The sequence below is a fragment of the Cydia strobilella genome, chromosome 8 (assembly GCF_947568885.1).
Source record: "Cydia strobilella chromosome 8, ilCydStro3.1, whole genome shotgun sequence".
Taxonomy (NCBI): Eukaryota; Metazoa; Arthropoda; class Insecta; order Lepidoptera; family Tortricidae; genus Cydia; species Cydia strobilella.
The window spans coordinates 11,368,465-11,383,792 of NC_086048.1; the positions used below are offsets into that span (position 1 = coordinate 11,368,465).

Genomic DNA, 15,328 nt, shown 5'->3' on the forward strand with positions numbered 1-15,328 from the left:
GCTCATACTACTGACAACGTATCTGACGATAAATCTACTCACGAATATCTGATGTTATTTCCGATTGTTATATAAATATTGTGTCCAGAAAATTAAATCAGACGTGCATATAGAAAGCCGTCGTGTTACGGTCTAAAACAAATGAGAAATGGTTGCGTAACAGTCATGAATTTAAGTTTTAATTGGATTTGTTACCAAACGTGTAATGTGCAAGGCAACAGTAACCACAGCTCATATTTAGATTGCATCTATGTAAAGTAGTTACGGTAGATATAATTGAAAATCTGAAGGTGCCTAATTTTTTTTTATAGATTATTTAGGAATTTCATACGGAGTGATAGTTTTTTATTTCAATAACCAACGACCAACACTTTCTATAAGTTGTACTTATTTCAAGATATCTAGGTAATCAATACCTATACGAAAAATGTATTTTGAATTCAATTAAAATTCTGTGTAGTTATCTATCCCCGGGTCTTAAATCTCATGTGTATCCCGTTGATGCACTCTGCAACGGTGATATTTTCAGCAGTCGCCGACTCGTTACACAAATAGATGACTGATGACCCACTTCCTCGTCCAAGCTAAATAGTACCGTACCCTAACTAAAATATGGTTCATTTTAGTTTGTAACTTTATGTGTCGTGCAACACTAGAAATTCTTTTATGCGAAGTAAACAAGTAGGGACCATTATAATGGGGAAGTGTATAAAAATTTATAGCTAGCCAGTGGCTGAAGTAATGGTCATGTGTGTGGATACCACGAAGATGCCATCGTAAACTGTACTAAATTGTCCTGAAAACGGCCGAAATAGGTTTTGAAATTACGACACCATGCAGTGGAGGAATAAGAAACAGAAAACTCTATCTTTACTCTGCACGCCGTTATCATTATCATGAATTTAATTTAAATGCTATATTGTTAAGAAACTTATTGTACAAATATTATTTTATTTTTAAGTGGACAAGGACTAGGGTTTGTTGCTTCTTCAGGTCTAGGTTGACTTTTCTTGATTTTCCACGATAATTTTGACAGTTCAGTATAAATCTTGCGCCAGCTCTTATAAATCGACCTATATTATATTGTTGCGTGTGTTTGCCTATAGTATACTGATTTTTATATTCATTTGAATTCCCAAGGCCGCTTTTTTATTTGTTTAATTAAAACACAAAAAAATAACAATGAGGTGCTTACATGCCAAATGGCGCAAACAAGTCAGACTGCTAAGCCAATGATAATGCTTCGTTACGCGTCGCGTTGTTCGCCCAGTGGTACTTATTACGAGAGTATCTTACGGTCTTAGCGCCACTTGCACCATCCCACTAACCCGGGGTTACTTAGTACAATTTGACACTGGGTTAACGGTTTTACCGGTTAACCGCGGTAATTATCATTGCACCTTACCACTTAGGGGTACCGCGATCAGTGTGGCAACAATACCTAGTTTGTCGCGACTTGGCGAAACGAGGCGATCGGTCTAAGACCCACCCCACACTAGCGTCTCCCGAGTGTCGGCGTCTAGTCAACTATGGCTGCTGCTCGACGCAACGTTGGCGCAACTGCGCAACGACGCCATTTTCCATAGCGCTCACTAGACGACGACACACAAAAGATGCTAATGTGGAGTGGCCCTAAACAGTGCCGGCCCGAGTCCTTGATCAGGGTAGAGCGAAATAGGGTTTTGGCGCCCTTCGTTGAAGCTTTTTACCCAAAAGCAAAAGGAACCGTATTTTGGGCCCGCGTCACACTCGCGTCTTTTAAAACAATTTTTTTTTTTCATTTGCCATTTTGGCGCCCCCCTTACCATCCGGCGCCTAAAGCGGCCGCACCACTCGCTCTACCCTAGATCCGGCCCTGGCCCTAAAGGGTGTAGCTTCTTCCATGCGGCTTACATACTTGTTTAGCATTTTTCGTATTGTCGATGTGCTTGACAGCAGGGTACTGCGGGCGCGGCAGCTGATTGGTCTGAAGGGTGTATTTTCCTGGTGGCTTTTCACATGGGGTCTGGGAGCGCGTGGCGGAAGGCGCTCGTGGACATTCGAACCGCGTCTGTTTGATACGACCTTCCTGTAAAAAGAGTTATACAAACATGCAATATTATTAATTTACCTACTTACTGGCCTCATAAAAAAGGAGGCAGCACCCGACCCGAGGAGACCCGATTATAGGTATTTGTTTTACAAGGGGCCAAGTTTTTGTATAACCTCTCGTGCTAATATTGATACCCGAGCAAGCGAAAGATTCCAAATTTGAACCACGAGCGTAGCGGGCGGCTCGAAAAATGGAATCTTAAGCGTTGCGAGGGTTTCAAGGCACGAGGGTTAAACGATTATGTAATGAAACAAAGCTACGGTACAATCGTCGATACTGCATAAACTGACCATTCGTAAACTTTTTGTGGGAAGAAATCGACAGTCGAGTGTTGTTGTGAGTAACTAGAACAGAACGCATTCTCCATTAATTTGTTCATTATTAGGAAAAGTTATTATTGGCTATAGCTGGATAAGATAAGATAAGATTTCTTGGTACATAGGTGTAGGTTACGTATCTGGTTACAATGATGAAAATAAACTATTATAATGTTTTTTTTATTTTTTATTACACGATCATGACTGCTCGATTCCCAGTTGCTGTGAATTATATATCGATCGTACGAAGCTAGATCTTTAGGTCAACTCGGTTTTGCTTGTATAGAGCAACTAAAATACAAGAAAAAATATTGCAGGAAACCGGATCGATAAGAAATATCTCTTAAGAAAATTTATGAACGTGAATATACCTGTACAGGATACTGCTGCGTCTGATAGGTGAGGATGACGGTTTGTTTGGTGACGGTCTTGGGCTGCCCGCCGGCGCCTACTATGGTGGTCACCGCGCTCGTAGTCACTTGCGATAGGGGTGGGTAATTTGTACTTTTCTTATCTGAGGAAATACAAATTCATGCTTTAGTAAAAATCTAATACATTGATAATTGTTACTTTGAATCAAGAGTAGTTCCATTCCATAAATAGTTCCATTCCTTGTTAAATAATATGACTTTTTTACGATGCAAGAAACACTGGCTTTTGTTTAACAGATTAGTAGGGTCTTAGGCGTAAAAATCATTTGAGAAGATTCAAACTTAAGTATCATGAAAAAAGAGGTGTAGCCATTTTAGTGTTAAAGTTAGACCAAGAAAAGTCTGCAACGATTCCGATAGCACAAATATATATCTTAATAAAAGTAAGTAAGTAAAAATTCTGTAACAGTAGAAATGTGGATAAGTCAACTCACTGATCTTTAACAACATTTCAAAGTATGCGACAGTCAGCTGCAAACTCTCTATCTAGATTGATAGGTAATAAATATAGGTATTAATAGCTTGAGATTCTGCTGCATTTTTTTGCACCCATTTCTTCATATATTCCAGATTTGATCAGATAGATTTCTTACAATTATTACAACTCCCTCAATGTTGGCCTTGGTGTATTTTCGAGAAGTTCGGTAACATGTACTTATAGTTTTATTATTTTTATGAACATTTTAGTGAATCTACATTAAGTATTTTTGAAACTGACACAACTATACCTAGGTACATAAGGTGTTCAAAGTCAATATACTGCGCGAGAGACTATAATTAAAAATACGGTATAATAATATTGCTGTTTCACAAAACAACCAACCAATCGAGGTCTAACCAACCGAATCGTATGAGTTTTTTTCGCGGGTTCGGATTTGGTGAAAAATCTCACTAGAGAACAATAGAAAATTGCGATGGTCTCTTAGCCTACAAAGTTACACTGGCAAGTTGTCGCGCCCCTCGTAAGTCGTATCGCTCTAAACCTTTGCACTGGGGCTTATAGCTCATGGCTAAGAGCAATTCTAGCTGAAAGCCTTTCTGCTATCGAGGCGGACGACCTACTTTCTGGCACGTGCACATCCTACATATACTAGCGTCAATCCATTTCCGTTATAACACTCCCGGGGACTAGGTTTACTTATACCTAAACAATAGAAATATATTTAATTATAATTATATTGGTTTTGACAAATAACTGGTTTAAGAACTTTTACTAGGTATGAGATTAGCGTTGAACTTTTACTAGGTATGAGATTAGCCTTCTTGCGCCTAGCGTTGTCGTCGGCGCGAGATGTGCTAGCAGGCCGCCTTCGAAACTTGTTTAACAGATTAGTAGGGTCTTAGGCGTAAAAATCATTTGAGAAGATTCAAACTTAAGTATCATGAAAAAAGAGGTGTAGCCATTTTAGTGTTAAAGTTAGACCAAGAAAAGTCTGCAACGATTCCGATAGCACAAATATATATCTTAATAAAAGTAAGTAAGTAAAAATTCTGTAACAGTAGAAATGTGGATAAGTCAACTCACTGATCTTTAACAACATTTCAAAGTATGCGACAGTCAGCTGCAAACTCTCTATCTAGATTGATAGGTAATAAATATAGGTATTAATAGCTTGAGATTCTGCTGCATTTTTTTGCACCCATTTCTTCATATATTCCAGATTTGATCAGATAGATTTCTTACAATTATTACAACTCCCTCAATGTTGGCCTTGGTGTATTTTCGAGAAGTTCGGTAACATGTACTTATAGTTTTATTATTTTTATGAACATTTTAGTGAATCTACATTAAGTATTTTTGAAACTGACACAACTATACCTAGGTACATAAGGTGTTCAAAGTCAATATACTGCGCGAGAGACTATAATTAAAAATACGGTATAATAATATTGCTGTTTCACAAAACAACCAACCAATCGAGGTCTAACCAACCGAATCGTATGAGTTTTTTTCGCGGGTTCGGATTTGGTGAAAAATCTCACTAGAGAACAATAGAAAATTGCGATGGTCTCTTAGCCTACAAAGTTACACTGGCAAGTTGTCGCGCCCCTCGTAAGTCGTATCGCTCTAAACCTTTGCACTGGGGCTTATAGCTCATGGCTAAGAGCAATTCTAGCTGAAAGCCTTTCTGCTATCGAGGCGGACGACCTACTTTCTGGCACGTGCACATCCTACATATACTAGCGTCAATCCATTTCCGTTATAACACTCCCGGGGAGTAGGTTTACTTATACCTAAACAATAGAAATATATTTAATTATAATTATATTGGTTTTGACAAATAACTGGTTTAAGAACTTTTACTAGGTATGAGATTAGCGTTGAATACGCAAAAAATTCACGAACTTAGCCTACTTCGAAATCAGGTCAAAATTAATCAAACTGGCATTTTTCTACGCGATTGCGGGATTTGTCCTCTATTAAAAATCGTATAATCTACATATATTCGCCTATGGCGAAGGGTTGAAAATCAGTTTTGTATTATCTGGGGCCTCCCACGTACTCACCAAGTGCATTGTTGTTGATGGACTCCTTGTGCGTCGCGAAGGCCGGCTCGGCGGTCGGGCCCACGTCGCCGACGCGCGCCGTCCTGCACGGCTGCTGCCTCAAACCGAACCTAACAATCAGACAGTCCGTGTCAATTATACATACGTTAATTGTATTATAAAATGCTAATAGGGTTGGTTCCTATGTTTGGCCTTGCCAATGCATGCCGTTAGAGTGCTGCGTAAATTCATCTGCGGATCACTTTGTTGTCCGTCCGGCCGTCCGTCCGTCTGTCTGTCAAAACCCCTTATCTCGGGAACGCGTGGAAGTATCGAGTTAAAATTTAAACCATATATTATACTCAGGGCTACGGTCCCTTGAAGCTGTGAAAAAAAAAACTTCTACAACGTAACGTACGTACGTAGTTAACGTAACGTAAAAAATAATTACAATCATGATGCATAAATTCTTCGATGGTAAAGTATGATTTTTTAATAGAACGGACTTGAGTTGTTTCGTATTTTTTATTTCGTATTTTCGTTAGGTAACTTTATTATTTATTGCTCGGTAGTACGGTCCTTTTTAGGGTTCCGTACCCAAGGGGTAAAAACGGGACCCTATTACTAAGACCCCACTGTCCGTCTGTCTGTCACCAGGCTGTATCTCATGAACCGTGACAGCTAGACAGTTGAAATTTTCACAGATAATGTATTTCTGTTGCCGCTATAATAACAAATACTAAAAGTACGGTACCCTCGGTGGGCGAGTCCGACTCGCACTCGGTTTCTTATAAATATCTCAGATTGGTTCAGGAAGAATGAGATTTTCTTTGCGACGCGCACTCTTATTATATTCAAATAGGTGTAAATTATTTTTGACAAATGAAGTTATTTCCAGGATATACAGAGAGGGGAGAGTCAATATTTGAAGTTCCTAAAAATGAGGTTAGCAACAGCAGCAAACAGCAAACCATAACAGCCAAGACTGTGCATATGCGAAGTAAGTATCTAGAAGGTACATGGCACGTCACGCGCCAGGGTATTTCGCCCACGAAAAACATACCGGGTACTAATATCCCAGACCTCCCAAGAGAACCTAACGTAGGTATACTATATCCTATTGGATTCCCCATTTAGCTGCCGAGAAAGACATTCTTATGGAAATGTTGCTTCACAGAGAACAGCAATGGCAATGATGTACCTACCCGTAAAGAACGCCTACGATAATGCTGCAGGCAATAGCACCATAGGAACATCTTTTATGCGTTTGCCTCAGGCGTTTACTGTTGATATTACAGCTCGACTACTTATATTTATTGTAACAGGGAATTGAGAATAGCACGAGAATAGTATTAAATTGATCTATTATAATTATGACTGATAAATAATACTTTATGTAGATAAATAAGAGATACTATAATCTCCAAACGCCTAGGTATCGGTAGAAGGTTTACCTACTTAAGTACTTTCTATTGGTCGGGGAGCCCAAGAGGGGATTTTTGTAGTTACTCGAGCGCGTCAGATTAAGATATATTATGAGTGATATCTTGGAGTCTACCTTTACCACTTTTACCCATCTAAGTTGAGCAGTTGGTTGGTGGGGGGTTGGTAGGGGGTTTGACAAATCGTTAATCAGATTGTGGATTTGGTCATTTTAATCCAAATTAATGCTATAATTGTGTTATTACTAAATCTGACGACTATCTGTACGCATTTCCTTAATCTGACGGTTACAATGTCAAAATCGGGCGTCGAACTTGTGGTCGTCAGATTAAGGAAATGCAAACAAATGTGTCATATTCAGTTATAGAAAAATTATAGCATTAACTTGGACCAAAACGACCAATTCCACAATCTACTTAACGATTTTTTTAACCCTTCACCAACCCCCCGAAATTTAAAAAAATCTGTATTCGCTTTCCTGTTCGCTGGAAAAGAAAACTTTATATAACCTTTTTTCTTCTTATCATCTAATCTTTCGATTCCAATATGTCTCTACGACGCTCGAGTAACTACACATTTAGCATCGCCGGCTCCCTACCTATATCACATTGAAAACGAATACTTATACTAGGTAAATAAAGAATGCTATTGCTAATAGGTAGGTACTGCCACAGAATAAATAATAGTACTGCCGTACAGAAAGGAAACTTCCTACAAACTGAAGTTTGGCAGTGGTTCAGGGACGAATCATGCTGTCCCTTTCTAATATTTGGCACTATCCCTTTCGGCTATTTAGGGTTGTGAAAATTCAAGTCATTATCTTATCTGTGGTCGTGCACGAAAGGGACGTCAAGTTGTGTCAACCCTAATAATTGGTCGGAGCAATGCTGAGCCGAACGGAGCCGAGAATACCCGAAAGGCGGAGTTTCGCATCCCGTAGGTACTGCAACTGCACTACCATAAACCATAAAGGCGATTATTTCTAGGTAACGTAGTAGACGTAGTAGGTAGTCAAGATAACTTCTCTATCTTTCTATCGCCACTTAGCCAAAGTCTGCGTCTTTACTTACTATCGCATCTTGATTTAAGGTGCTATTCGGATAGCGTCTGCAGCAGCATTACTTTGCTGCATTGTTTCTGCTTCGGCGTTGATGGTGCAGCGTTGTGAGAAAAGCGAGATGTCATTGTCAATTTCCTTGATTAATGCCGTCGTTGACGTCGCGACTATAACGTTCTACCCGTCATTCATTTTGGCATTGACGAGCCCGTAGCAACCATGTAGCATTACTACGTTGTTGCAGACGCGTTCCGAATGTAACCTTGAACACTAAGTGTTTGTATTTGCCAGTGTGTGTGTTTGTTTACATTGATCGATAATTAATGAATACGTACCTGTTGCTCCGTAGTGGCTGGCCGACGGCCTCCTTGCGGGGTCGCGCGAGGGGTGTCGAGCGTCCGGACAACACCTCCTCGGCTCGTAGGTCCTCCGTAGAACCTGCTGTAACGATAATAGCTAAAATATCTGGGAGACCGAGCTTTGCTCGGAAAACATGTAAAAACTCAATAAATGCTCGTTTTCCTAGAGATAAGACCTAGCTAGATGGATTTTTCGCCCGAGAAAACCCCATATAGCAAATTTCATCGAAATCGTTAGTCGTTTCCGAGATCCCCGAATTATATAAATATGTATATAAATAAATATATAGACAAGAATTGCACGTTTAAAGGTATAAGATTAACAAGCATTAAACCTGGGAAACCAGCCAGACTAGTGACAACTATACAAGTGACAGTTTATAGAAAACGCCAATCGTAATCCATATGTGTAAAGATTACGTGACTTTATTCGCCTCATATTTTTAGGGTTCCGTACCCAAATTGTAAAAACGGGACCCTATTACTAAGACTCAGCTGTCCGTCCGTCTGTCACCATGAACATCTCATGAACCGTGATAGCTAGACAGTTGAAATTTTCACAGATTTCTGTTGCCGCTATAACAACAAATACTAAAAACAGAATAAAAGAAATATTTAAGTAGGGCTCCCATAAAACAAACGTGATTTTTTTGCCTTTTTTTGCGTAATGGTACGGAACCCTTCGTGCGCGAGTGCGACTCGCACTTGGCCGGTTTTTTGAAAAGTTTTGTTTGGCTTTTGGCGAAAAACTATTGTCATCTTGGGTACGGTCCAGTATTTAACGATCAAAATATTTATTATAAGTATTTTATTGCCTCTTTCGAAATGCATGAAAGATTCAAAAGAAATCACTAGGAGTTACTGCTTTTACGGTTAAGAAGCAATACATAATGTAAGATAAAAATGGTCTGATTAAACTTTAATGAAATATTTCAATATTGAAAGAAATCTTGATTACTTTAAAGAGTTTAAAGTAACATAAGTACATATATGTATATTTACAGGAATTTGCGAGACATTAGTAGGTAGGTATAATTATTTCTTCATGTGTTTGTTTGGCTTATTGCTCGGTCATACAAGGAACATACTACCTCTGTACCAAGCTGCAAATTGTTCAATCGGGCCCCGATGTTATCGCACGTCGGCCTTTGAAACCGTTACGACGGAGCCAACTCACTTCACACCTGGGCTTGGCGTTGCCGCTGTCACTCGCATCAATATCATACTTTTCAACCATGAGTGAACTGTGGAGACCGTACCTCCATTTCCATTCTTGTCCTGCGCCTTCTTGCGCCTAGCGTTGTCGTCGGCGCGAGATGTGCTAGCAGGCCGCCTTCGAAACCCGAACGACGTAGCCACCCCACGGCTGGGCTTCCCGTTGCCGTTGCCTACGCTCTTGTCGCGCTTCTTTGCACCCTTGGACTCTGAGTGACCCTGTGGAAGAAAAATAAAAGATTATAGTTTTTATGCACTAGTAATTATTATGGTGATCGGAGGTTTTATTATTTATGTTTTTCGCATTAAATAACACATTATTAGTATGTTAAACCAAAATAGCGGAAATAGCCCTCAAAAATTTACTGTCTGACAACATTTGGTGTAGATTGTGTAGAATCTAAAACTGAATAATATCACTTGTACCGGAGTGGATAAATAATAAACATTCCCTTTTTCTGTTTTAGTAACTTACTACTTTTTCATCGAAGTAGCTCTCCGAGTTTCCGTGATAAGAGTAACATGCCGTGATAGAATTAAGATCTAGATTAGATCGCCAGCCATTTATTTATGACTTTCTTTACAGACATAAAACTAAATCACTAGAACCATTTTCGCATTAAGTACCTACACCATAACCAACACAATTTAAGTAATTTTACTTTTTATTTTCCATATTAGCGTTCTCAAGTGTGCCGTGAGATAATAAAACCCTTGCGTGTCGGCAGCCATTTAGATTTTATTTCAGTTTCGGTTTTCCGTCGGTCAAGGTTAGGTTATAGGACTAAGCATGTTATTACAATTGCTTGAATAGCATTTACATCGTGGAAACACCTCACATAGAACATGTTTAGATCCATTCTACCCATATACAAACAAGGCTCACATTATAATGTTTTGCTCGAGGCGACTTGGCAACTGATGTAAATACTACCCAAAAATGTACCACTCTCGGTATGCAAGGGTAAAATATGGCAGTTGCCTTCATAAAACTAGGTACATATTCTACCGAGACTATGCCAAAGTCCTTACTTAAGGCGTGGACTTATAAGGAACAGGCGGATGGCCAAGCTAAACAATAGCTTTATTGATGACGCCATTCTTTAAGTACTCATACAGTGTTTGTCCTTCTGCAGTGTGTCAACGGTATAATTATCATCAAACTATGACTACACATGATCTTGAAAGACACGATTTGATCTAGACCTTGGGGTGTCAATCACGGATACGTCCGTTCAACTCAATGGTGCAGTTAGTGTTACATCTGTACCTACACCATAATCAATACCAATTGGCACATATACACAGTACTCTTGAGGTATAGGTACGATATATTTTTACCATATGTATATAATATTACATAAACATCAGTGGTTGCTGCATTTTTTACCACATCGGTGGAAAACAAGCATAACGGCCCGCCTGATGGTAAACAATCACCGTAGGACGCCTGCAACTAGGCATAGGCGTACAACGCGCATGTAACGTATCTACGTTACATGCGCGTTGCCGATCCTGTTAAAACCTGTACACTCCTTTTTTAGGGTTCCGTACCTCAAAAGGAAAAAAACGGAACCCTTATAGGATCGCTCATACGTCTGTCTGTCTGTCTGTCTGTACGTCTGTCACAGCCTATTTTCTCCGAAACTACTGGACCAATTAAGTTGAAATTTGGTACACATATGTAAAGATGGACATGTAACGTAAACAAATTAATTTTAAACAGGGGGGCCACTTTTGGGGGGTAAATGAGAAAATTAAAAAATAAAGTTTGTCAAACTATATCGTGTTGCATATCAAATGAAAGAGCTCATTGTGAGAATCTCGATTTTTTTTTATAATTTTTAGATAAATAGTTTAGAAGTTATTCAAGAAAATAGGCAAAAAATGACCATTCCCCCCTTTATCTCCGAAACTACTGGGTCAAAAAAATTTGAAAAAAATACACAAAATAGATCTTTACCTATAGATCACCGAAAAACCTATTAGAAAAGTGCAGTCAAGCGTGAGTCGGACTTAATTACTTAGTTTTTGATCCTACTCCTACGGGTTTTTTAAAGACATTCACATAAAAAATACATTGTTTAAATTGTGTAATGTACGGAACCCTTGGAACGCGAGTCCGACTCGCACTTAGCCGGTTTTTGGAGGAACCCCATACTGTAGCCCCTCGGGAAAACCTCGACAGCTCATTCCACAGCCGGAGCGTCCGCGGGAGGAAATTCCTCTTAAACCGCAGTGCACGACCATTTAGGTTCTAGGGTCTGAGATGAACGCCCTGCCGACGGCGAGCGGTACAGTGATAGAAAGTGGCCTATGGCATCATGTCCAACAATTCTTCAGAGCACAGCCCATTGTATTTACGAGTACAAGCGGTAGAACAATACAAGGAGGCGAAGTCTCTCCTTAGACTTAAAGGTTCAATACCGCTTGTGAGTTTGGGATCGTCGACGATTTGTACAGCGCCCCTTTTGGATTGAGTCGAAGGGTCCAAGCTGACATTCAGGTACTCATGGCTAAATGTGACAGCAGTACTCCATATGGGGTCTTACTTGTGTAAAGTATCGCCTCGCTTTATTGAGCACACCAAGTTTTTTAGATGCCAGCGCAGCCTTTCTTCCAGGTGGCTACGGAATTGGATGTCACTGGAGATGTCGACTGTGCCTTGGAACTGTGGGACCACAGTAAATGGGGTTTTTCTTAGCGGTAAAAGCGCGCTAACTTGTGTTTTGGTAGGGTTAAATCGGACTAAATTGTCCCGAGTGGTCTCAATACCCGACACACGGTTTGCTAACTAGCACCGCAGAACGAGGGATGTTGGCACGGCCTGTGTAATACTCATCCCCAGTACCATCGTCTGCATGGCAATGAATATGTATGTACCTATAGCATATGTATGTCGAAAAATTCTAGCACTATGTCATAAAGATCTACACTTAGAAAACCTATATTGAATTCAGCCTCAATGACACGGCATTGTATAATAAATAATTCCAGTAATTACCTCTTAAAACATAGGAATAAAGAAAAACGCATTTTAAGTACTATCTTACTGAGTCCTTAATGAGGCTAGGTAACCTATGCAAGAATAGTCATCAAGTCTGACATATCTCAACATGCAATCTAGACGACTGTAATGACTAACATAGATTTTCTGATAAATTATTTCTGCAACATGAAGGCTACCTATTCTTTTAGTTTCATAGCAAGCTTTAATTATTTAATACCTAATAGGTATTTGGCCTTCTTTACAAGTACTTACAAGTTAAGTATGACTCACGTTAGACCGGGCCGGAGCTTCCGGCGCTTACTTTTCTATGACATGACAGGTGATCACGTGATGCTTTCCATAGAAAACGAAGCGCCGGAAGCTCCAGCCCGGTCACGGCCCGGTCTAACGTGAATCATTCTTTATTCAGATAAGGAAAACTCAATCAACTAGTTATCCTGGGGGAAATACGACCGCATTTAAAATTCAACCCCAAATCCCCTCACGGAAGCCCCTCGGTTGTTAAATATTAATACGCAATGTTACCCCAGCTATCATGTCGCACGCTGTGAAATACCTAAGCATGTCTCTTTAATGTCAATGACAGGTACTTACTCTATTTCGGAACGTGCTTACAATTGTATTGGGATTACATTTGAATTTTATGTGTATTATGTCAATTATGTGACATATTATACATATAGTTAATGTACTGCTTCTTCCATTGAGGACATCACTAATATGCCGCAATAATGCTTAAAACCTATTACATATAATATTGAAATACTTATTTGTACTCTCTGCATGTCATGGGCATGTCTGGTAGATAGTCCAACCTGGACATTTAATTTTTAAGGAACTAAACCAGAGGACATCACACTACTTACAATAGTTTGAAATAGGAAGGGCAACAGAAATACATCATCTGTGAAAATTTTAACTGTCTAGCTATCACGGTTCATCAGATACAGCTTGGTGACAGACAGACAGACGGATAGACGGACAGACGGACAGCGGAGTCTTAGTAATAGGGTCCCGTTTTTACCCTGTAGGTATGGAACCCTAAAAAACAGAATAAAATAAATATTTAAGTGGTGCTCCCATACAACAAACGTGATTTATTTGCCGTTTTTTGGGTAATGGTACGGAACCCTTCGTGCGCGAGTCTGACTCGCACTTGGCCGGTTTTTTATAATTAATCTTTTTCTTCGCTTGGTTTGGTACAGTAAAAAGACAATAACATTGAAATCATATTGCGTTGCAACTTGCAATTCACGAATTTGACAAAAACTTACGTCGTGAACTAAAAAATGAATGAAGTAACATCAAAATGCGATCTTTCAATCAGATCCATGTCATCCCATGAATGTATGTATGAGTAAAATACGCAACGGACAGGTTGTGGAGCGATTCTATGTTAATGATGTTCCAAGTCTCACCAAGTCACCATACATACATAATTATGGGTACAAGATCCGATAAGAAATTCTCAAGAGCATTTTCAATGATTGTTTAAAAACATTGTAGGTAACAAGTTGTTGAACCGTTTTCTTAATCTCATAAAAAACATTATTTTTAAGCAAACAGATTCCAAAATCAACTAGCTTACATATTACCATAGACTAGATTTTAGAACAATTTAAATTAAAAGTCTAAGATCAAAATGATCTTGGTATGGGTAATAGGTATATCGTATCCTAGTGAAATAATGATCATTAATCACCGCTGTTGAATAAAATGGATGTTCACAGTGTAAAACCTTTCATAGGTAGTTAGTAGTTACGCCTCAATTATTTATTTCATGATCATGTTTTTTGTTTACTCTGAACTCGCACTGCACTGTGCACTCACTGCGGTGTGCGTTCTTCCGTGATTTATATGAAGATTAAGCATAATTCCAGTATTTAAAATGTCTTAATGGTTTTGTTTATCCTTCATTAAAAGAGCATTAATGTTATTTAGACGTATTATACGAAGGGAGTAATGAATTCAAAATATGCTTTAAAAATCCATTGAATATTGGATTACAAAGTTCTTAACTTAATGTTAAGTTTGGAGATTATAATCCAGCCATTCCAGATATTCGATTATTATCTCCAAACTTATGAAGCATCATCATTATATTACCATATCACAGACACTTGAATGCTAAACTTTCGACTCTTTAAAGTAACATCTTAATTGATTTCTCACGATAGGCTCAGCGCTTTGACACTGAACACAATGGGACTCAAAACGTCCAATAGCTTTTTTAAAGTTACAGATAAGTTATCATAATCAGTATATTAGCAATCAAAAATTTCAGTAACGGATGTATTTATATTGTTTATTAGCCAAGACAGCATTATCGCTAGTAGGAGTAGTATAGGTACTTAGATCATTACAACAGTTATGAACCTACATTGTTGCGGGCGAGAAAAAGCAGTGTGAGATATGTCAAATTAAGAACAGATTAGAGTTTTGAATGATTCACGGTTAGTTTCACTAGACTTATATTGACCGGGATATAGACCGCGCTGTCTACACAACTTTGACACCCACCCGCTATCTTCAGTCACCCGTGAACATGATGCATGTAACTGCGTCGAAATATCGGGAGCTCACAAATAATACAAAAGGTAATCACGGTCTATATCCCGGTCAATATAAGTCTAAGAACAGATTCTTTAAATTTGAAAGCAAAAAAGAAAACTTTTTTTCCCCTCACTAGCTCGGAAAGCCGTCTTTTATCCTTTAAAACAAGCGGGGAAAAACGCATTTTATCCACTAGTGGGGAAAGTAATTTGACCTTGGATGGAGAGTGTTTAAGTAGCATGACAGATAACAAAACGTAAAACGCTCATAATAATGGTTCGTTCGATATTAATTATCATTAAATAAATGGTTTGAGAATTTAATAAAAAAATACCAGATTTAGCTTTATTTAATGATTTTAAGT

At 38.9% G+C, this 15,328-nt stretch overlaps 1 protein-coding gene across 2 annotated transcripts in view; it reads right to left on the reverse strand.

Moving 5' to 3' along the window:
• LOC134743634 (uncharacterized) overlaps positions 1 to 15,328 on the reverse strand; it is a 116,606-nt gene that overhangs the window by 57,841 nt on the left and 43,437 nt on the right. For both annotated transcript variants that reach the window (XM_063677211.1, XM_063677213.1), the window contains 5 exons: positions 9,446 to 9,620; positions 8,163 to 8,268; positions 5,349 to 5,458; positions 2,781 to 2,923; positions 1,898 to 2,068 (listed from right to left, as the gene is read on the reverse strand). In XM_063677211.1, the coding sequence (XP_063533281.1) occupies positions 1,898 to 2,068; positions 2,781 to 2,923; positions 5,349 to 5,458; positions 8,163 to 8,268; positions 9,446 to 9,620 (705 nt within the window). The remainder of the gene's footprint in view (positions 1 to 1,897; positions 2,069 to 2,780; positions 2,924 to 5,348; positions 5,459 to 8,162; positions 8,269 to 9,445; positions 9,621 to 15,328) is intronic.